This window comes from Lissotriton helveticus, chromosome 8 (genome assembly GCF_964261635.1).
Source record: "Lissotriton helveticus chromosome 8, aLisHel1.1, whole genome shotgun sequence".
NCBI lineage: Eukaryota > Metazoa > Chordata > Amphibia > Caudata > Salamandridae > Lissotriton > Lissotriton helveticus.
In genome coordinates, this window is record NC_136069.1 from 28,464,856 (window position 1) to 28,485,715 (window position 20,860).

Sequence of the window (20,860 nt, forward strand, 5' to 3'; positions counted from 1 at the left end):
TGAAGGCGCTTGCTTTTCTGAGTCACTACCACTGCCTGCAAAACCTCGCCGCACCCGCTACGCGGGTGCCGCTTCGTCATCTCTGTGTGGGGCTGGACCCTGGACGCTGCAACCGGCACAGCGCAGGACTTGGGCTTGGGTCAGAGGCTACAGCGGGGCTGCGAGCGTTGCAGGGACTCCATTGCCCAGGAGTCCCTGCGTGACCGTGGGAGACCTTCCGGTCCGCTCTCCCTGTTGGCCCGCCCACCGCCCTCTACGTTCACTATATCCAGGATCAGTACTCCCGCAGCGCGGGACGCAGCTCGGGGCGAAGACCGGGCAAAGAGCGGGCCGTTTGAGGCCGTTCGAGGTCAGAGAGGTCTGGGCTGGGCCATCTCCCCTGCCTCGCGGTAGATATATTCCCCCTGACACTGTTGTTTACTATAATCTGTACAATGTGCACACAGGGTAGCCGTAGTAAAACCGCCATGGTAGCGAGTAACTCCAACAGAACCTTGGATGATTTCCTCATCAAGACTGATTTGGCCATTGACGTGGAAATCAGTAAAATGCAGCAAAGGGTTTCGTTGGAATTAGAAGCTGCACGAAGGCTCTCTGAGAACCTAGTTAGTTCTAAGAAATCTTCCCTGGGTAATATTGCCTCAGCTTTAACCCCTGAGCGTACAATGGGTCCTCGCCCATTGTTAACGCCGGCAGATATTCCCCCTGTTCCAACCTCATCTCTACCGGAGCCCCTTCATATTCCATCACCTACTCCATTAAACTGCATCAAGGGTTCTGTACCACACGTCCGCGAGACAGGCATAGGCTTTCCCGCTAAACCTAATTTGTCTAAGTCATCAGTTAGTGCTGAGAAAGCTGCAATTTATAAAAAGAAATGTCTTGCTAGATCCATTTATGCACGTAAAAAGGCTAAAATGGCTAGGTCCCAGTTCTTTAATAATAGAAGACCACTGGTCACTTATGGGCCTAAGGAAGAAGTCTCTGAAACAAATTCTTGCACTTTGGGAGGGGAAGTTGATTCTGGTCTACGTAGTACTGTGGTAGATCTTACAATGGGAGCCTCTCCAGTTAAGATTGAAGAGAGACAACCTGAGGGTAGGTCGAGTGGAATTGAGAAAGATAGGGGGGGTGATGAAGAATTCCTTACAATTGTTTGGGGTACATTAAAACAACTACTCACCCCCTTGGAACTTAGGCTTTCCCGTACAGAGAATAACTTACTTGAAATGGACAGGACTATAGTCACCTTGGCTAGTCTTAGCCTAAAAGAAATGGAAGCAAAGTTTCTCCAGGGTGAGGATTTAACCCCACAGGCCCAGGTGCCAGTACTCCTGCCTGTGCCCCCACCAATACTTAAACCCTTACCTGAGCCCCCCCTAATACCCAAACCTATACCAAAACCCCGTACCACAGTTGTAAACCAAACTGCTACCACCCCAAGTTTCACAGCATCAAGCACTCATCCCCCCCAAAGTACAGCCCATTCCAAACAAAGTTTACAAGCTGTCCCACACCACCTTAAACGGCCAGAACTTGTGAATAATCTACCCCGGCAGGCCAGTCGCCCACATTTTCTTGAGGGTTATATTGATTTGCCACCAGAAGCTGGGCCCTATGTTATTGTACTAGCTGGAGTACCTGTACTGGGTCCGCAAACACAAGAGAACCATCATTCCCTGAAAAATAAAGTTATTCACTGGCTCAACGAAAACAAACAGCTCCCTAATCACCAAAGAATTCGAGTACTAATGGTACGTAGAGTACCTTGGGTAGGCCCCACCCACAAGTCTATTGCTGGGGATTGTATAGTAGTATCTTTTGCAGACCCTCACACAGCACAGCATCTCTGTGTATGGTCTTCACAAGATGTCAACCCCTCAAGTGTTGTCAGACCCCTTACTTTTTTTTATCCACCACGGCAGCATTCTGCGATGGAGGGCTCTTGGACAACAGTCCAAAACACCAGATGGAAAGGCTGAAGGGATGGTGGGCAAAGCCAACATAACTGGTGGCAAGGCGTGCCCACTTCCAACATGTTTGGCTGTTTGGAGGAGGTTGATTGACTTGGGGGAATTGACGTCATAATGCCCACTGTGGAACCCTCTTCCCCACAGGTGATTGCTACATCCACCTCCCTGGTAACGTGCACAGATTGTTTAACCTCTCTTAAAGGCTCTGGTTTAAATTTGGACTCTGTTAATATCCCCACTAAGACCAGGACAGGGGAGTTGGGCTTATCGCAGACATTTCCTTCTAATGGTACAGATGATTCAATCAGGGTGGTCTCATGGAATATCGCAGGGCTAAGGGGTCGCCTGGACAACGATGACTGGGTCGATTTTATCGACTCATATGACATCATCGTTTTCCAGGAAACATGTTCAACAGTCCCCCTATTTAGAGTAGGCTACCTGAATTTTCATAAACCCGCCACACAGGGTCCTAGGGGTAGGGCCTCAGGAGGCCTTACGGTGTGGATTAGAAACAACTTGGGATTTTGTGTTAAGGAAATTCTGGTAGAAAATGTCGACCTCCTATGTATCAGCCTGAGTAAAGTTAATACTAAGGATTTTCTCCTGATTGATATCTACGCCCGAGGCTGTCAGGGTGGGAGGAAGCAAACAGTCCTGAATGATCTTGAACATCTCCTGAAGAATTTTAAAGGCGATCAATTTGTCATAATAGCAGGCGACCTGAATAGCTCATTTGAGCCCATCCTCACCTTGGCAGAAGATGTGGGAATTGAAGAGGATACCGCCTGGAATATTCCTCCGTTAACTATTAGCAAGGGTGTGAGGGGTACTGAGGCAGCATTACACTGGTTGGGTTTCTGCCTGGAGTGGGGTCTTCGGGCAGTAAATGGCCGCACTCCCTCTGACAGCTCAGGGGCACAAACCTTTGATAATGGTCTCAGTACTAGTCGCATTGACTATATATTGGTCAATATTGAATCCTGGTCACACGTTATAGATATGGTGGTAGAGACTAGGCCAGAGAGTGATCACAACCCTCTTTCTTTGGGACTCAGGGTTCCTGGACTGGGTGTTCGCCAAATGGAAACAAGTTATTTAAAGTCTGACTTAGTCCTGTGTGACAACAGACGACGAGTTAAATGGTCTAGAGTTATAGACGACCCTGTGGTTATTTGCAAAATAGAGGAGTTGGTTCTTGATGTAAGGGGTAGGATGTCCTCATTATCCCCTTCTGGTGGGGTTGATCCTACAATCATTGATCTTCATGAGAAGTGCTTTATGGATCTTAAACATTTCCTCACCAAGCCATAATATAATAAGAACGTTAAAGTGCACAATAGATGGTATAATAAGAGCTGTAGAGGTGCTCACAGCAAATTAATAGCAGCTGTTAAATCTAGGATCACTGACGACATTAGGAAAGCCAGGCAGCTCTATAAACAAGTACTTTGGGCAGCTAAGCGGGATTGGGATGATTCCTATTGGCTAGATCTCCTCAAAGCCTGTGAGTCATCAAATCAAACGAAATTTTGGATGACAGTTAGATGGGGCAGGGACCCGGACCCCCAAACAGTGGTTAACCATGTTTCAGCTCAGGACTGGGTGGAATTTTTCTCAGCTCAATTCAAAGACACTAGTGCCGTCCAAGAACCGTTAACCGTACTTGTGATGAATGCAACACCTTTTAATTTGGGGGATAGACTCACATTTTCTACATCAGATACTGTACACGCCCTTGAGTCCGTCCAGTCTGGTAAAGCCCCAGGCCTAGATGCTATACCAGCGGACCTTTTTAAACTAAATCTCGACCTATGGGTCCCTTACATCACGCTATTGGCAAACAACATCACAGCAGGGGCAAGGATCCCGCAATCTTGGAAAGGGGCTGAGATACTACCAGTATATAAAAAAGGGGATCGTTCAATGCCAAATAACTATCGGCCCATAAGCCTGATAGATTCGATCCAAAAAATAGTATCAAGGATGGTCCTAGTAAGAATTCAGGGGTGGATCGAGCAGAATAATATACTTTCCCCCATGCAGGCAGGGTTCAGATTGGGTACCAGCACCATAGACCAGGTGTTTCAACTTACCTTGCTTTATTGGAAGGTGTTTTTTTTGGGCGGTGGAGTTATCTATGCCGCATTTGTCGACCTTAAGTCGGCTTTCGACTTAGTCCCAAGGGTGAAACTATGGGAGGCTCTTAGATTAATGGGTCTTCCCCTAGAACTCCTGGGATTAGTCCGGCGACTACATGAGGATAATTTCGCTCAGGTAAGGTGGGGGAGACAGGGTCAGGTGACCGACAGTTTTCCTGTCAAACGAGGGGTGCGTCAGGGCTGTGTTTTGGCTCCTACCCTGTTTCTCCTATTCATCAACCAGGTAGTCAAATGTTTTAATAATATACAGACTGATGCACCTACCCTGGGCGGATCAAAATATCCCATGTTAATCTTTGCCGACGACACCCTGCTCCTTTCGAAAACTAGGAGCGGGTTACAGGTAGCCCTGAATAGATTTTCAGAGTTCTGCAAAAATAACGACTTGCAGATCAATGTTGACAAAACTAAATTTATGGTCTTTTGTAAGAAAACCCCTCCTAAAAGTTCGGTTACCTTGAATGGTGTCCCGATCGAGCAGGTCAAGGTCATGACGTACTTGGGTGTGACCCTTGATCACCAACTTAGCTGGAACCCTCAACTGGAGACATTAAAACTCAAATTTACTCGCCTCACAGGTTGTCTATTGCAAGAACAAAAAAAATCCCTTACCAAACGCATCACTCCTGCACTAAAAATCTATGAGGCCAAGGTCAATGCACTAACCTTGTATGGAGCAGACGTATGGGGGTATAAGGACTTGACAGGTTTGGCCATTGCACAGAACAGGTTCCTTCGGAACCTGGTAGGACTTCCGCAATCCTCACCCATTAAACCACTGCTATTAGATCTTGGCTGTAGACCACTAGATGAGTTGGCACAATTCCGTCTAGTGGCACTATGGCGTCGGCTTTGGACGACTCCAGAGCTTAGCCTTTTTGCTCATGAATTAGATGAAGTCAAAACAATGTGGGGTGCTCAAAAAATCCCTTGGCTCAGGGAAGTCAAACATATCTTGCATAAAATGGGCCTGCCCGAGCTATGGACAAACCCTGGGGGCTCCAGCTTTCCATCTAAACTCGAGTTTAAGGACCTTTTTTGGGCCTGGACAAAATCTATACTGGTCACCCAATCCTCGGACAAAAATTTAACTGGTCTATTTTTAACACATAAGGTTATTCCGTCCCTTGAGCCCTACTGGGATTTGATCTGCAAAACGCTAGACCGTAAACTGTATCACCAGTTTCGTATTGGTACATTGCCTATCAATTCCTTTACTGCAAAGTGGGAGATGAAAGCAAGCAACAAATGTTTTTGGTGTCCCGACCAGGTAGAAAGCATTGGCCATCTATTTTTTGCATGCCCTGCATATCGTTCCCCTCGAATTAAATGGTTGAGACCCTTATGTGCAATTTTGGATTGTGGAGGACATCGAGAAGCCCTGCTGAAACTACGAGATATTAGATCTGAAATGTTTGTGGTTTGTGTAGCTAAATTTCTGGGCTGGGCGTGGTTGATCCGCACAAAGAAATTGAACATTTTTTAAACTGATTGTTATGACTATATATATTTACTTGTACTATGTTTTGTTAGTCAAATGTGGATTGTTAGTGGTATTTTTAATGATATTTGTACTGTATGTCGTCTTTTTTGAATTTTATTCGAAATAAAGACTTAATGATCTGACTTACTATGCTACATTGGTTTCAAGTACTCGACTCAAATAAAAATGTTCACAAAAGGGGGAAAATATATGGGAATCAGTTTTGTAAGAAAAACAAATGAACATTACATCCTACTGCCAGCAGTCCTCACTGAGGGTGGTGTCCTGGGCCAGATTACCACATAGCTAGCGCTGTGGCAACAGACTCAGGGCCAGATGTAGGTAATCCCAGATTACCGATTCTTAAATACCGAATCATACTGATTCGGTATTTAAGAACAGGCAAATGGGATGTAGGTAATTTTACCGAAAAAATTACCGAATCAGTAAGTTTCGGTAATTACCGAATCGGTACATACCGATTCAGTAATTGCCTGGAGGCCCATAGGAATGAATGCCAATTACCGAATCAGTATTTACCGATTCGGTAAAATGGGGAAACATTGAAGGGTGGCAGGGTGTCACTTTGACACCCTGTTGCACCCCTCAATTGTGTATGGGTGCACATTTTGCAGACATACGTGCCCTAAAGGCATGTATGTCTGCAACATGGCACTGTTGGAAAAGCAAAAAAAATGCTTTTTCCAAGGTTTTCAATATTTACCACCAACTTGTAGTTGGTGGTAAATAACGAATCCTAAAAGGGGAAAAGCACATATTTGAGTGCTCCCTACATAGCAAATTCGGTAATTTACCGATTCGGTATTTTAAGAAATCGGTAATTTGCGATTTCTTAAAATACCGATTCGGTAAATTACCGAATCAGGAAAATGGCCACCTACATCTCATTTTCCAAATACCGGTCGGTAACGGCCGAAATTACCGAATTTTGGCCGTTACCGACCGGTATTTGGCTACCTACATCTGGCCCTGTCAATATCTAAAAAGTGATGACATCAAACATACGTAGCTTGGGCTCTGCGACCAAACGCCAAGAAATCTGGATGTATCTTTAAAGACGTGGTGTGCATGTTGCCGTAATTCATGAGTCGTACCTCACGTTGGTTGAGTCTGATCGCATGTATGTGTGCCACATGACACTTTTCAAAGAAAAAGGCCAAATTGCACTTTTTCTGTGCTTCTTACATTGCATTTAAGGAATAGCAATTTTTCGATTCCTTAAATGCAATCGCAAAATAAGGAATCGCAAATTTTGCGATTCCTTATTTTGCGAAGCAGTTTTCTTTTCATACATACCACTTAGCCAAATTGTGATCGCAAACTGCGAATTTCGGCGTTTGTGATTGCAATTTGGAATGATACATATATAGGGCCATATGTATCAAGCTACCCATTTGCGATTCTCAAATAGCGATTTTTAAGAAATCGCTATTTGAGAATCGCAAATGGGTATGTATGTACAAAATTGCATTTTTTTGCGATTTCTTAAAATTCCTTAATTGCAATTAGCAAATTGCGAATCGCAATTAAGGAATGCTTTCCCATTCATTTCTATGGGCCAGGAATAATAGGAATGAATGGGAAGTTATTCTCAATTTGCGATTCGCAATTTGCGAATCGCAAATTGAGAATAATTTCAAAGGTGCAGGGGTGTGTAAAGGACACCCTGTTGCACACCTGAAATATGCATGGGTGCACATGTGGCGCACATACATGCCCTAAGGGCATGTATGTGCGTCACATGGCACTTTGAAAAATGCAAAAATTTGCATTTTTCATGGAATTCGCAACTGTTGGTGGTAATTTGCGATTCCTTAAGGGCATTTTACTAATTTTTTTTTGCCACATACATTGCATTTAAGGAATGGCCAAATTTGCGATTCCTTAAATGCAATCGCAAAATAAGGAATCGCAAATTTTGCGAAGCAGTTTTGTTTTCATACATACCACTTAGCCAAATTGTGATCGCAAACTGCGAATTTCGGCGTTTGTGATTGCAATTTGGAATGATACATATATAGGGCCATATGTATCAAGCTACCAATTTGCGATTCTCAAATAGCGATTTTTAAGAAATCGCTATTTGAGAATCGCAAATGGGTATGTATGTACAAAATTGCATTTTTTTGCGATTTCTTAAAATTCCTTAATTGCAATTAGCAAATTGCGAATCGCAATTAAGGAATGCTTTCCCATTCATTTCTATGGGCCAGGAATAATAGGAATGAATGGGAAGTTATTCTCAATTTGCGATTCGCAATTTGCGAATCGCAAATTGAGAATAATTTCAAAGGTGCAGGGGTGTCTAAAGGACACCCTGTTGCACACCTGAAATATGCATGGGTGCACATGTGGCGCACATACATGCCCTAAGGGCATGTATGTGCGTCACATGGCACTTTGAAAAATGCAAAAATTTGCATTTTTCATGGAATTCGCAACTGTTGGTGGTAATTTGCGATTCCTTAAGGGCATTTTACTAATTTTTTTGCCACATACATTGCATTTAAGGAATGGCCAAATTTGCGATTCCTTAAATGCAATTGCAAAATAAGGAAACGCAAATTTTGTGATTCCTTATTTTGCACCAGATTTTGCTTAATACATTCCATTTAGCAAATTCGCATTCGCAAAGGTCGAAATTCTGCGAATTTCGGCCTTTGCGAATGCGAATTTGCTTTATACATATGGCCCATAGTTTTTTAAAAATCGTTTTTACTTTGCAATTTCTATTCCCTAAATGACATGCTTGAGCGACATATCAATGCCTGTTACCGCTATCATCAGATACACTTAATCTTCCCGACGGCCCCCAGCGCCTAGAGACCCTTACGGGTGATTGTGCGCTTTACAAATGTGGACTTTACTTTACTTTACCTTTCAGAGCACACGTAGCGCTGTGTTCACTAGGCGCATTGATTCCACACGTTCAGACCTCGACACTGGGGCGGATGGATATTGTAGTCCTAATGTGTATATCAGGAAGAGGAAGTGTGCATTAACACGCGAGGCGCGAGGACCGTGGCCTGCCTGGGCTCACTGAGGCCGCTCATTCGTTTTGAGGCGCTAGAAAGAAACTCCCGTGGGAGGAACCCGCGTCCATCAGAGCGAGAGCACGGCGGATGGAAGAAGTGCAGGTATGTTGAGAGGCCAGGGGCAGACTCCATCGCCTCGAGGCGCTACAATGAAACATATTAGTTTTGAACGAGGATCACGGGGTGAGCTGCCTCCCGGAGCCGGGATTTCCGCTCCCTGTACTTTTAAAACTACTTTAACCGCGCATTTGCTCTCACTCGGGAGAACGGGCTTCTTTATTTATATATAAAGAGCGAGCAGGGGCGGCCCCGGGGGCTGAGTCATGACACAGGATGCTTCCGCTATACATACTCGAGAGGAAACAGACATTCAGATCGAATACACTTCAAATATAAAACTACGGACAGGGCTTCTTACAAACTAGAGTCTCTGTTAACCTGGGGAGACGGCCGCTTTATTATAATAATATATATTTATTATAATAGTTTTTTGTTTTCTCTCCCTTGTACCCCACATTTCTCACAGGCTTCATTGATTAACGATCTGATCTCCAATAATCGAACCTCCAGACTTTAAAATCGAAGCCAAGGACGATCGACTTTATGGACAGAAGTTTGTTCTCTTTGCAGCCAGACTTCTTCAGTCTGAGGGTCGGTGTTATTCCTCAAGTGGCCTCAGTGGAGGGGCTGAGATGAGGAATGAACTCATCAGTTCAGTCTCTTTAAATGTGGTTCCGCCCTGTGGATTCCGTCCTGGACGGGGTTAAACGGACGAGAGGGGCGGACGCCGCCTTTAGGGCCCTGGACAGAGTAGAGTTGAGAAACACCATCAGGGGTTTGAGGATAAAGTTTACCCAAGGGGGGGAATGAGACTAGGAGGCTTGTTCCCGTCCCCCCCCCCTGCTATGTAGATACCGATGGGGAGAAGGGGGGAGTCTACTCTGTACCCACAACGGGGTACAAGGACAGCCTGACCTGGAATATGGAATTACATTCTGTTCAACTTACATATATAGAGGATGTTAAAGGATAAATCCCTCTCTTTCAGTTTGTGTGGCCACCACGGGGCATATGCCGGGGGCTCCTAGTTTTATTAAAACGACCACCAACAAAAGGAGGTTTCCACCCATTTAATTATACGGATGAGGTGTCTGTGGTCCCCAGTCCATCGAAAAACATCCGAGAATAGGATGCTCGAGTCCAATGAAAATAACAATGGGATGATGAGATCTGGAGGCTGAGAACGGGGGTGATGGATGCAGGCATGCTGTTGGTAAGGAGTCTTAGGTTGTTTGTTTTTGTTGTTGTTGGTAAGGAGTCTTAGGTTGTTTGTTTTTGTTGTTGTTGGTAAGGAGTCTTAGGTTGTGTGTTTTTGTTTAGGCCTAAGTTCAAGAAACATATACAGTCTGATATATATAATGTGATGTGTTTGTATTTAGGAAAGATCATAAAATACTCTATGTAAGCTGTTAAGACAGTAGCATATAATTAGTAGTGATATGGAGACTAATATAATAAAGAGAGAGCCCAAACCTTTGAGGCGGGTAATCTCAGGAACCACAGCACCAATCACAACACCCAATACAGCATTGGAAAGGACAGTTGCAGCGGATGGACATAGGCTATACAGCTGGCCACCATATACATTGTAAGGGGGAAAGAACTTTAGGGCAAAAGTAGTCCATTGTGGGCGTGGGCGTTCTGCTGGAAAGCCATGGGCGTGTGCATAGAGCGATGGGCGCGGCATGCTGGGACTACGAGGGGGCGTTGCATTTACCATTGTTGTGGGCGTTGGCCGTTGACTCGATGTGGGGCGTGTAATTTCCGTCGGATGGAGCCGAGCCGTCCCAATACGAGTGGGTGTCGTCCCAATACAAGTTGGCGTTGCGTTTACCATTGTTGTGGGCGTTGCACGTTGACGCGATGTGGGGCGTCTAATTGCCGTCGGCTGGAGCGGAGCGTCAGGTGGAGCGCACAAACACGTTCGCGTCTGCAGCAGACACAAACGTTCCCATATTGCATTTAGGACACGGCTTCACAGTGGACGCATTCTTCTGCGGGGGCTGAGCAGGGTGATGGGGCGATTCAGAGTAAGTTTTAAAAATAAATTGCCTTGCAAATTAAAAGCATTGCAGACATTCTATTTCATCCCCGGACAACGTCGGAATGGGCTGCTAGTATGTTTTATAACACAGGTTTAGGACCAAATCTTGGGCACCACAGAAGGCCGGGAAAGTCACATGTTGTGGTCTTGAAAAAGATGCTTCAAATGAACTGACTACCACCGAAACGCGTCGACGCTGTGTTTTCATAATCTGTGGACTGGCTGGAACCACAGGTAGAAAAGGACATAATAAATCCACATTTGTAAAGCGCACACTCACCCGTAAGGGTCTCTAGGCGCTGGGGGCCGTCGGGAAAATTAAGCAAGCTATTGCCCAGAGTCACATGGTGCTGGGCTAATCTGCCGCCGGTGCCGGGGATCAAACCGTGATCCCCAGATTCCGGAGTCCATACACTCTATCGAGTTCCAGCTAAACATCTCTTCTAACACGGATATGTATTGTCTATGACAAAGTGCACTGTCTTGTTTTGTACTCTCTATGGTACACTTTATGGTAGTGTTGTGTGTCTTGGAGGTCCTTTCATCTGTGTATGGAATGCCAATTTGAAATATTGTTTTTAGAATTATATACAAAATATGTTTTGTCAATGATTTTAATTCATGTTTCATTATGAAATGTTTTTAATATACTAAAATAAATCAGACACATATATTTTGTACACTTTTGTTGTTTAAGCCTTGGGTCAATGCCCAGACTCCTTCCTGTATCAGTATGAGTGTGAGAGTATCAGGATTGCTAGAGTGAGAAAGCAAGAAGTAGGACAACCCCAAAGGAAGTCTTCACTTTTTCTGTCATTTGAACCCTATTCCTTTGGTTAAAGGGGTCCCTCTCTCTAATTTCAAGATCACAGTTGCGTTGCCATAGCCACAGCCCCAAGTAATGAAAACGCAGGAGCCAAGAAGGAAAGAAAGGGATTATAAGAGGGGAGAGGGGGAAGGGGATGCCGGCCTCCTCACGGTATGTACCAGTATGACTTCTTTCTCAATCTCTGCTCTGCACTTCCGTGGTTTTTGGCCACTATGTGTCTATCTTTCGATTTGAGAGGAAAGGATCGTCTTGATCTTTTGGGTTGGTACTAAGGTCCCTCAACAATGGTTCCCAGATGTCCCTGCGGCGAGCCTGTGCTGGCATAAGTTCCCAGTAATCAGACAGCTGCCCATGAAAGTAAGCTGCATCCTTAAGCCAATCTGCGGCTCGCGGTTTCTGATGGCAGCCCCAGCACACCGCTATCTGACATTTAACCAGCAGCAAAAGCATGGACAGTAGTTTTCTTGTTGTTGCGGTTTTAGAATTGTAATGATAAGTGCTTCACAAAGTTACGGGGGGAGCTCTCCCCTCTCCAGCAATTCTTCATACATGTTTATTAGATGGGGCACAAGCAGTGGTGCAAATTCTTTGCAAAAAGAAGCCATCCAGTCTGGGAGCCCTATCCCCTGGTAAGGCGCGGATGACCCTGATCACCTCTTCCTTGGAGAACGGCTCATCCAGATAGCTGCGGTGGCCGTTCTCGAGCCACAGCAGCTGGATAGAAAAAAAGTCCACCAAATCTGGGTGGGTAACATTTTGCCTCGCTTCATAAAGTGATGAGTAAAAGGATATCATTTCCCCCGGACAGTGGTCTGACCAATCCCATCTCGTTTTCTGAATTGCGTAATTTGCTGATGGAGTCGCAAGCCCACGGTTTCTTTAATAAGCTGGCTAGTGTCTTGTTCGCTCTGTCCCCCTTAACGCAAAGTACTCTACTATTGTGATCTGATTGCTTCTCAGTACACCTGATCCCGTAGAGCGCCTCACGGGTGTCGCCAACGAAACGCTCTGCTTGGGTAGTCCGGCAGAGTAAGTTCAACAAGTTCCGGGGAGTGGTCAGATAGGGTACTAGCTAGATGGGTGACTGTAGAAATCCAGCCAAGTATGTCTCTCTAGGTCAGCCAGAAGTCAATTCTGAACCAAGAGGGGTCCGGCTGATGACACACATGTACCTCCTCTGTCAAGGCCTGGAGTCATCCAGGTCTGCCGGGTGCTCAACCAAAGTCCCTAGGGTTTCTTTTCTCCTATGCTCTTATATACTGTGGTTAATACAAAAATTCATTGTGTGGCAATCAAGTAAACAAAGACTCAATCATTGTGTGCATTATATCCATATATTCTGGATGAAAACAACAATTCAATTCAGATTTAAATTGTGTCCAAGAAATCCATTGTGGTAAAATACCAATAAACTGTTATATACAAAAACAAATATTATAAATCCCAATGCATTTCGGGTTCGACTGAACCCTTCTTCAGGGGTTTAGAACTTTACAAACAATATTCTTCGTAACTTGAAGCCTTCAGGCGTGGCTCTGAAATATAAAACATGATAGTACGATATGTAGTAATGTAAACATGTTCCCTCAAGTCGTACATGCTTCTTTATCTGTTTAGAATTAGCACATCAACCTAATACCTTGAGTTTATGAAGATAAAAAGACAGTTGTGAAGTAAAGACACAATCCAAGTGGGTGTTGTTGTATAATTTCACTAAGTCTCAAATACTAAACAAAACGTGCTGTTCACCGAAACCCACTGGTGACAGAAAGTTAATAGATGTGATGGAAAACTGTCCTATTAAACAAACAATGGAATCTCTAATAGTGTCTAGCTGGTATACTCACTCAGCATACAACCAGAAAACTTGTGAAGGAGAACAAATCTCTCCCGCTGTGGGACCTGTCCCCGTTACCCATCAAGAATCTATGACCGAAAAATAAATGACGAACAGATAAATAATATGTGATCCCAAACTGATGCATAATGCGGCTATGGCTAATCAAAGATTTTAAAGCTTGCCTTTATAACGAAGAGACTGTAGGGGCCCAAGAGAATGGTGCCCGTGAACACTGCAATGACCAATCAGCGTGTATGCTGCCGAAGAGAACAACCTCCGAGGAGTGGCTCTAGGAGATTTGAAAATGTATACAAACACTTGTTAACCACCTGAAATACTGTGTGATGTGTGTATGTTAGAGACTCAAAACAAGCTATGAGCTTACCTGGAAAACTCCGTATTCGACGTCAGCCGCCTCTTTCCCTCAGTACACCATAAATCCGGCTGAAAACCGAAAGATAATGGATTTCAATTTTCCGAATAGTTTTCTACTGAATTGCTTGTTTTTTAAAACGCTCTCTGAGTAATTGGCGTACCTTCCGTGTATGTCGTGGCTTTCCCAGGGTTCAAATCATTCGAGCATCCGGTGTCAACATCCGGTATACCCTATCGTCCATATTTAAAGGAACAATGATCTTTGAAAAAGCTTTATTAACTATGCTACACGTGACACATAAACTTAACACTTGATGGTGTGAAAAGTCGCGATAAAATGGTAGAAAAAAGGAGTTTTTTGGGAAAACGGACTATTGGTGAAATGTAATCTCATGCTATATGTGTAAAAGAAAACCCAGTGAAAGCCACTAGTGAAGTGTGAGGCGCAAGGCTGTCCTTTATTAGTATTCAAAACTGACCTAACGTGTGGTGAGGAAGAGAAGATATAAAGAAATGAAAGGAACGAAATTGAGATGTGCCAATCCTTTACGACGAGATGTCATGATATGCTTATGAATACAACTAATAAATGCTCTGACTAGAATACTACATTAGTCAATTAGTACAATTTACTCCTAGTGAGTTTAGCTGAAATCAATTAACATGACCTAAAAGGATCTTATCTATGACGTGCTGTGAGGGGTTAATCACATCAGAAATATCATCATAATCTCACGTGTGTGTCCATTAACATGTGTGATGACATCATAAATTAATCACAAGAAACACAGTACTTCATATTGGTCATTCAGTCCTCACGGACACATTGTTCCTAGATATTTTATCCAAAATGTTTCCCTTCTAGACAATGTATTATGAAAATCCTTGCCTGATATAGATTCAACTTTTTCTAGAACTTTTAAACGGATCTGAGGGATGTTGTGTGACTGTTGTGATCAATGAGTTGCTAAGCTAGATGACATGTGACGATTACGTATCGTACTTTTGTGTTCTATGATTCTCGTTTTGATTTTTCTGGATGTTCTTCCGACATATACCAGACCACACGGACAACGGATGCCGTAGATGACTCCCATGGTAGTACAGTCTGCATTGTGTCTCAATTTGATGCGTTGTCCTGTTTTGGGGTGTGAAAACATGTTTCCCACCATCACGTTTCCGCATTGTCCACAATTATGACATTTAGTCATACCTCTATATCTGCTGTGACTCAATAGGCATTTGTTTTTCAACAGCTCTCTTAGGTTTTTTGAGCGAGTATTTGCGAAAATGGGGGTGTCTCTGAATACATTTTCAAAGTCAGGTTCATCAATCATGTCCCATCTTTGTCTTATGATTTGTTTTATCACATTCGCTTGAGTTGATTGTTTTAGAATAAATACCATACGTTCCTTAGATGGATTCTTTGATTTTTTCAGCAATAATGTTCTATCCAGTGATGCCCCCTTTTCAAGTGTATTGTCTAGCACTTGATCTGGGTATCCTCGTTGTTTGTAGCGGTCAATTTGTTCTTGCATCAACTTTGTGCTGTATTGTGGATCTGAGGTGATTCTTTTAATGCGTATCAACTGTGATGTTGGTAAATGATCTTTCAGCGTTCTGGGGTGAGCACTGGTGTAGTGCAAAGCATTGTTCACATCCGTAGGTTTCCGAAAGACGATTGTGGAAATTCTTTGAGAGGTTTTGTAAATCTCAATGTCTAGAAACTGAATGCACTCTGTCTGTATATTATGAGTGAATTTGATTCTTGGATTTTTAAGATTGATTTCTAATATGGCTTCTTCCAATTCAGATCTGCTCCCTCTCCAAGTAATCAAGATGTCATCAATGAATCTTAGGAACAAGAGCGTGTGTGTACTCCATCTCAGATTTTTTAAGATGTATTCTTCTTCAAAATGGGCCATAAAAGAATTTGCGTATGATGGCACTCCAGGAAAACCCATTGATGTACCCGTTCTCTGTAAAAAGTATTGAGACTTCCAGGAAAAGTAGCTGTGATATAAGGAGAAGTGTAACAGTTCCAGTAATAATACTGCTAAATCCTGGTCTAAGTCTGAGTTCAACAATCTCCACTCCACGGCTTCCATGCCTTCCATGTGGGCAATAGATGAATACAAAGCAACTACATCAATGGTACATAGTAACGTGTCTTCCGTAACAAGTTGGCTCACTGTTGAAAGTTTTAAGAGACAATCTGTTGTGTCCTTGATGTATGTGATCCAAGACTGTACAAGAGGTTGCATATGATGATCTATGAAGCGACCTACTGTTTCATGAATTGATCCACATCCTGCCACGATGGGTCGAAACGGTGGATTTGTGGGATGTTTATGGATTTTCGGTAGCATGTATATGTGTGGAATATGAGGTGTAGTAGGTGATAAATATTTCCTGGTGTTGGTGTTGATCAATCCTTTTTCTTAAGCTCTAGTTAAGATTTGTTCCAAAATATTTTTGAATTCATCGGTGGGGTCGTAATCCAATCTTATATATGTATCAGTGTCTTGAACATGTTCTTCCACTTTCTGATCATAAAAGGCGGTGTCCATCATGACGAGTGCACCCCCCTTATCTGCTGGCTGAAAGGTGACTTCTGTATCTTGTCTCAGATCATTTAAAATTCTCATCTCCTTTTTTGAAAGATTTGTATGTTTCGGTTTATGATAATTCACTTTTTCCCACTCCTTCTTGATGAGTATTTCAAAGTTATCAAGTGTTTTGTGTGAAATAGGAGACATGAACTTACTTTTGGGTCTGAATGTTTCGAGGGTGCTATTTCCACCTGTGTTCTCAAGTGTAGAAAAGAACCATTTCAAACCTAATTTTCTCAAGAATTTGAATAGGGCTATCTCTGTTTCCAATCCATTTGAAACATATGTCGGGACAAAGGATGTGCCCTTGTTCAGTACATTTATCTCTTCCCGAGATAGTGTCCTCTTCGAGATATTAACTACTAGGTTACCCTTTTCACTATTCTTTGTGGTCTTCCACTTTCGCTTGGTTTTTTCATGGTTTTTTCCCCACCTTGTTCGTCTTTTTTTTGTTCCGTGGATTTGTCGGGCGGAAGGTTCGACAATGGGCCTTCCCCTAAAAAAGACGATTTATCAATTGTTGAAGATTCCTGATCCAAGGTTCTCCCAATAGCTTGCGATCCATTAGATGGTGCCGGTGGTCTTTGTAGAGTTAAATCTTCATCAGGTACTATACTCTCTTCGGAAGATGTTTGTTTGGTAAAAAATCTTTTCTGGGTATATGCTTCCACCCATGTGTACACTTCGTCCAGCTTGTAATCAATCGTGTCTCTGCGGAATTTCCTGATTTCACGATCATGTACTTCTTTTGCATGGTTATACAATTTATCATTCAAGTCCTCCAGAATCTTACCCCAATCCTCCACTGGTATGGTTTGTGAAAGCTCCTCTTTAAGTTTGAAGATGTCCTCTTTTAAATCATTCAGGATGAGGGATAATTCCTCAATGATAAGCAATATCAAATCTAGGGAACATTTATTCAATATCGCATACCACTTACTCATGAATGCCTTATTGAATTTGAAAAGCATTGGTTTTAATGCTATGCTCAACCCCCGAGGTATGCGTTTAACTTTATGGTATTCGATAAGTGTAGATGCATGAAGGCGTTGGTTAACTTCTCTGCGCATTGTGTACTCAAGTTGCCTCAACATTTGTGTGGTGGTGCCCACCGAGGTGCTAAAAGTACGAACTTCTGTAATCAAAGAATAAATGGACGCAACCTCCTCATTGCTGTATGCTTTAATTTCTGCTTGGTTTAGTGTTAGGTTCGCTATATCTTTGAATGATGCCATTATGTGGTGAATGTTATGTGTGGGTGCTGGTCTGGAAAGGGGTTTAAGATGAACAGCTCTGAAAGTATGAGACCTGCACTCCTTCCTTCATCCTAAGTATTGCCAGTGTAAATAAATGTAAGTACCTCCTCCATGTTTGCGTTTCGACTGTGCCATATATCTGTCAGTCTGTGGTCGGCTATAATATTCTTCAGTTGTGCTGTTGTCCTTGGGTGGGGCCGTTGCCCTCTCACGCCCCTTCCTCCCCTGAATGCCTCCTCAGCCTAGGGTGTCTGTTGACCCCCGACCTCTCTGAAGAAGTATGGGTCGTCAACATTGGGTCTATATCTCTAGATCAGCTGATTGGGTGTCCCCCCAGCGTGCCCTCTAGCATCATGTTCTGCTCTGGGACCTGTGGGTCGCATAAGGCTTTTGCGTGTGCACCACAACATTCCTTTTCCGATGAGAGCGGCCACCCCCGTGCATAATTAGAATAGCAGGCGACATGTTTCTCCCCAAGTCAGCCTGCCTGCAGACGCACGCAAATGTTTCCTGCCAAGTGTAGTTCCTGCAAAAAACGGACGTCCGCTACATGGTGGGGCAAGTAAGCAGCTCTCTCTCTCTCTCTCTCTTTCTCTCTTTCTCTCTTTCTCTCTTTCTCTTTCTCTCTTTCTCTCTTTCTCCCTCTCTCTCATATCGCCAAGTACCTTATGAGAGGAGGAGGCCAGCGGGGTAGTGAGGGAAGGAGGGACTAGCAAAGCAACATATTAACCAACTAACTAGTCCCAGAGTACCCCCCCACACCCACTACAGCCACCCAACCTGGATGGACCCCCACTCCCCCCACAACCACAACGCGTCCACCTGTGGCCAACTGAAAGACACAACAGAAGAATCATCCCTGAGGGGAAATCACTGGGGCTTGGCACTTCCCCTCGGGTGGAAGCTGGACGGCTGGACAAAGTTAACGCAACGGGAAGGAACTCCCAGCTGCCGGTGAGGCAGGCACCAATGCATGGTACATATCATATAATGAAAGAAAAAAAGAGGAAGGTCGGTAGTTACGTCCCTATGAATGTAGAATAGATGCTCTGCGGGCCCGACCCGGATTCCAGGTCGCGTTGGGTTGGCGTGTCTCGATCTTTTAGTCATTGTCGCTGATGCGGCTATCTTTTCCACTGTCCTTCTCTGATTTCTATACTTTCTTGATTGTCAAGAGAGAGGTGCTGCAGCAGTGACCCCACTAAGGCTGATGAAATTCAGTCTCTAGGGGCTTTGGCATGAGGCAGTCAGGCCCTGTGCCACGCGGGCGGTGAGAAACATTTGTCTTGCAGCAGTCCCTCTTCAATGTTTAACAGATGACAGACTGCCTGCTTTATTGTGATGCAGCCTTCATGGCCATCAGAAACTTCCAGTAAATGCTTCAGGCGTCCTAGGAAAACACACCAGTGAGCATTTTTGACACTAAATGATGCCAGTAGCACTTGCAGTGACTAGATTGATATAATGCAGTTGTTCTAAAGTAGTGTAATAAAACAGCCCCCACCCCCATTGAAGTTGCAACTGGTTTAATGTTCTAATGAAATTAGTGCAGCTCTTTGTGAAATTGTTGTTATCGATGAGCTAAATTGTGCATGTAGTGCTTGCTTATTTCCTGTACTGGCTGGGTGTGGATACATGGTCTCACAATAGTACTTTTTGTGGCAGAAATCTCCCCACCTGAGCCAAACCTTCCTTTTGGGGTTGTATGTTTTGTTTGCTTACTCACTACATTTCTACTTGTTTTTTTCTGTCCCTTATTTTCAAATTTCCCCAGCTACCACTGGTCTGCGATATGACTCCGGCTACAGTGACATGTAGGAGTAAAGCTGATTTATCTCTTTTGCCTTGTCTGGGGTCTATCGCCTGTATGTGTATGAGGCCGCATGGTTTTCTACCTGCTGATAGAGAGAAAATAATACGCAAGACACTTATATCGACCGTTTCGCGTTTCACTCCAACCAAGATGTTAGGTTTGCCTTGTTCGCTCAGACTCCATAGATCAAATATTGTGCTAGGTGCAACTAAAATGTAACAAGCATCGGTGACTGGAGACGGCGGAGGCAAACAAACTGCAGGAGGCGTGCTGTGCAAGCAACAACAGGCAAGCAACGGCAACAAGGAAGCAACAAAAACAGGATGGAGCAAGGATTAAAAAAAGTACCTGAAACCGAGCTTCAGCCATGGCAGACACCAATAAAGCAATTAATCAGTACTTTGTCCATGCTCCATGGAAGGGACAAACATACAATGAAGAAAGTGAAACCGACAGGTGCTGGCTAATGAGAAGCAAGGAAAGGAACAAACAAAAGATCATGCAAGCGAATCTCAGGAGAAACCAAAAAATGACAAAGAGAAGCAGCGTAAGACATGATGGACAGGCACATGGATAGATGTAGGCCTCAGGCACCCCTACATCAAAAATATCAAACTCCAATACTTGCCTCCAGACCAAAGCCTAGACCGCTCTTATCTTAGCATCCCCAGGGGTCTGAGATAAATACAGAGACTGACAGACTAGGCCAGGTGCAAAGACAAAGCAAACACAAGGAGATGATGGACGGAGCGCTGAAACTTTTTAGACACTCACCCACAGGTACTATTAGATCAGGGTTGAATCCGTCATCGTTCTTTAGCTCACTTCCCCACCCCACTTCAAACCCAGCCATATTCAAATTAGTCTTGACCCTGTGACTCATGGGAACAGTCCAGCCCAAACTGCCAAGCCAGGCCTTCCCTGGGCCGTAAACAAGCATCCGGGGAACGGTTTCGGGGTTACACCCCTTATCAGCCAGGCTAGCTTAAATTCAGTGGCAAGGGACCCACGTCTGGACATACCCTACCAACTACAAAGACAAACTGATGTACACACACACTCACGCAAACACTCACACAAACACACTTTAAAAACACACAGACTGTACATAAAATGGACTGTAATGAATTATTTCTGTGTGCAATGGTTTTAACAAACTATGCAAATAAACTTGAAACTTGAAACATAGACTGTACATGGAACAGAGGCCCTTGGGCAAAAAGAAGCAGTGTTATGTGGGTTTATTCTTGTACTGTAACACAGGCCAACTACAAGCCTCCCTGAGTAATTAAACGTTTTATTGTTCTCCCTTTATCATATAAGCTCAAATTCTTCAAAAAGACTATCCAGATCTCAC

At 43.9% G+C, this 20,860-nt stretch overlaps 2 protein-coding genes across 6 annotated transcripts in view; both read left to right on the forward strand.

Annotated features, from left to right (window-relative positions):
• LOC144772264 (uncharacterized) overlaps window positions 1-20,860 on the forward strand; it is a 1,157,681-nt gene that overhangs the window by 965,416 nt on the left and 171,405 nt on the right. The gene's annotated exons all lie outside the window — the stretch shown is intronic.
• The window catches only part of LOC144773674 (uncharacterized), a 233,401-nt gene that overhangs the window by 164,241 nt on the left and 48,300 nt on the right, over window positions 1-20,860 (forward strand). Inside the window, 1 exon segment of the mRNA XM_078658828.1 lies at window positions 447-1,098. Coding sequence (XP_078514954.1) covers window positions 447-1,098 — 652 coding nt within the window.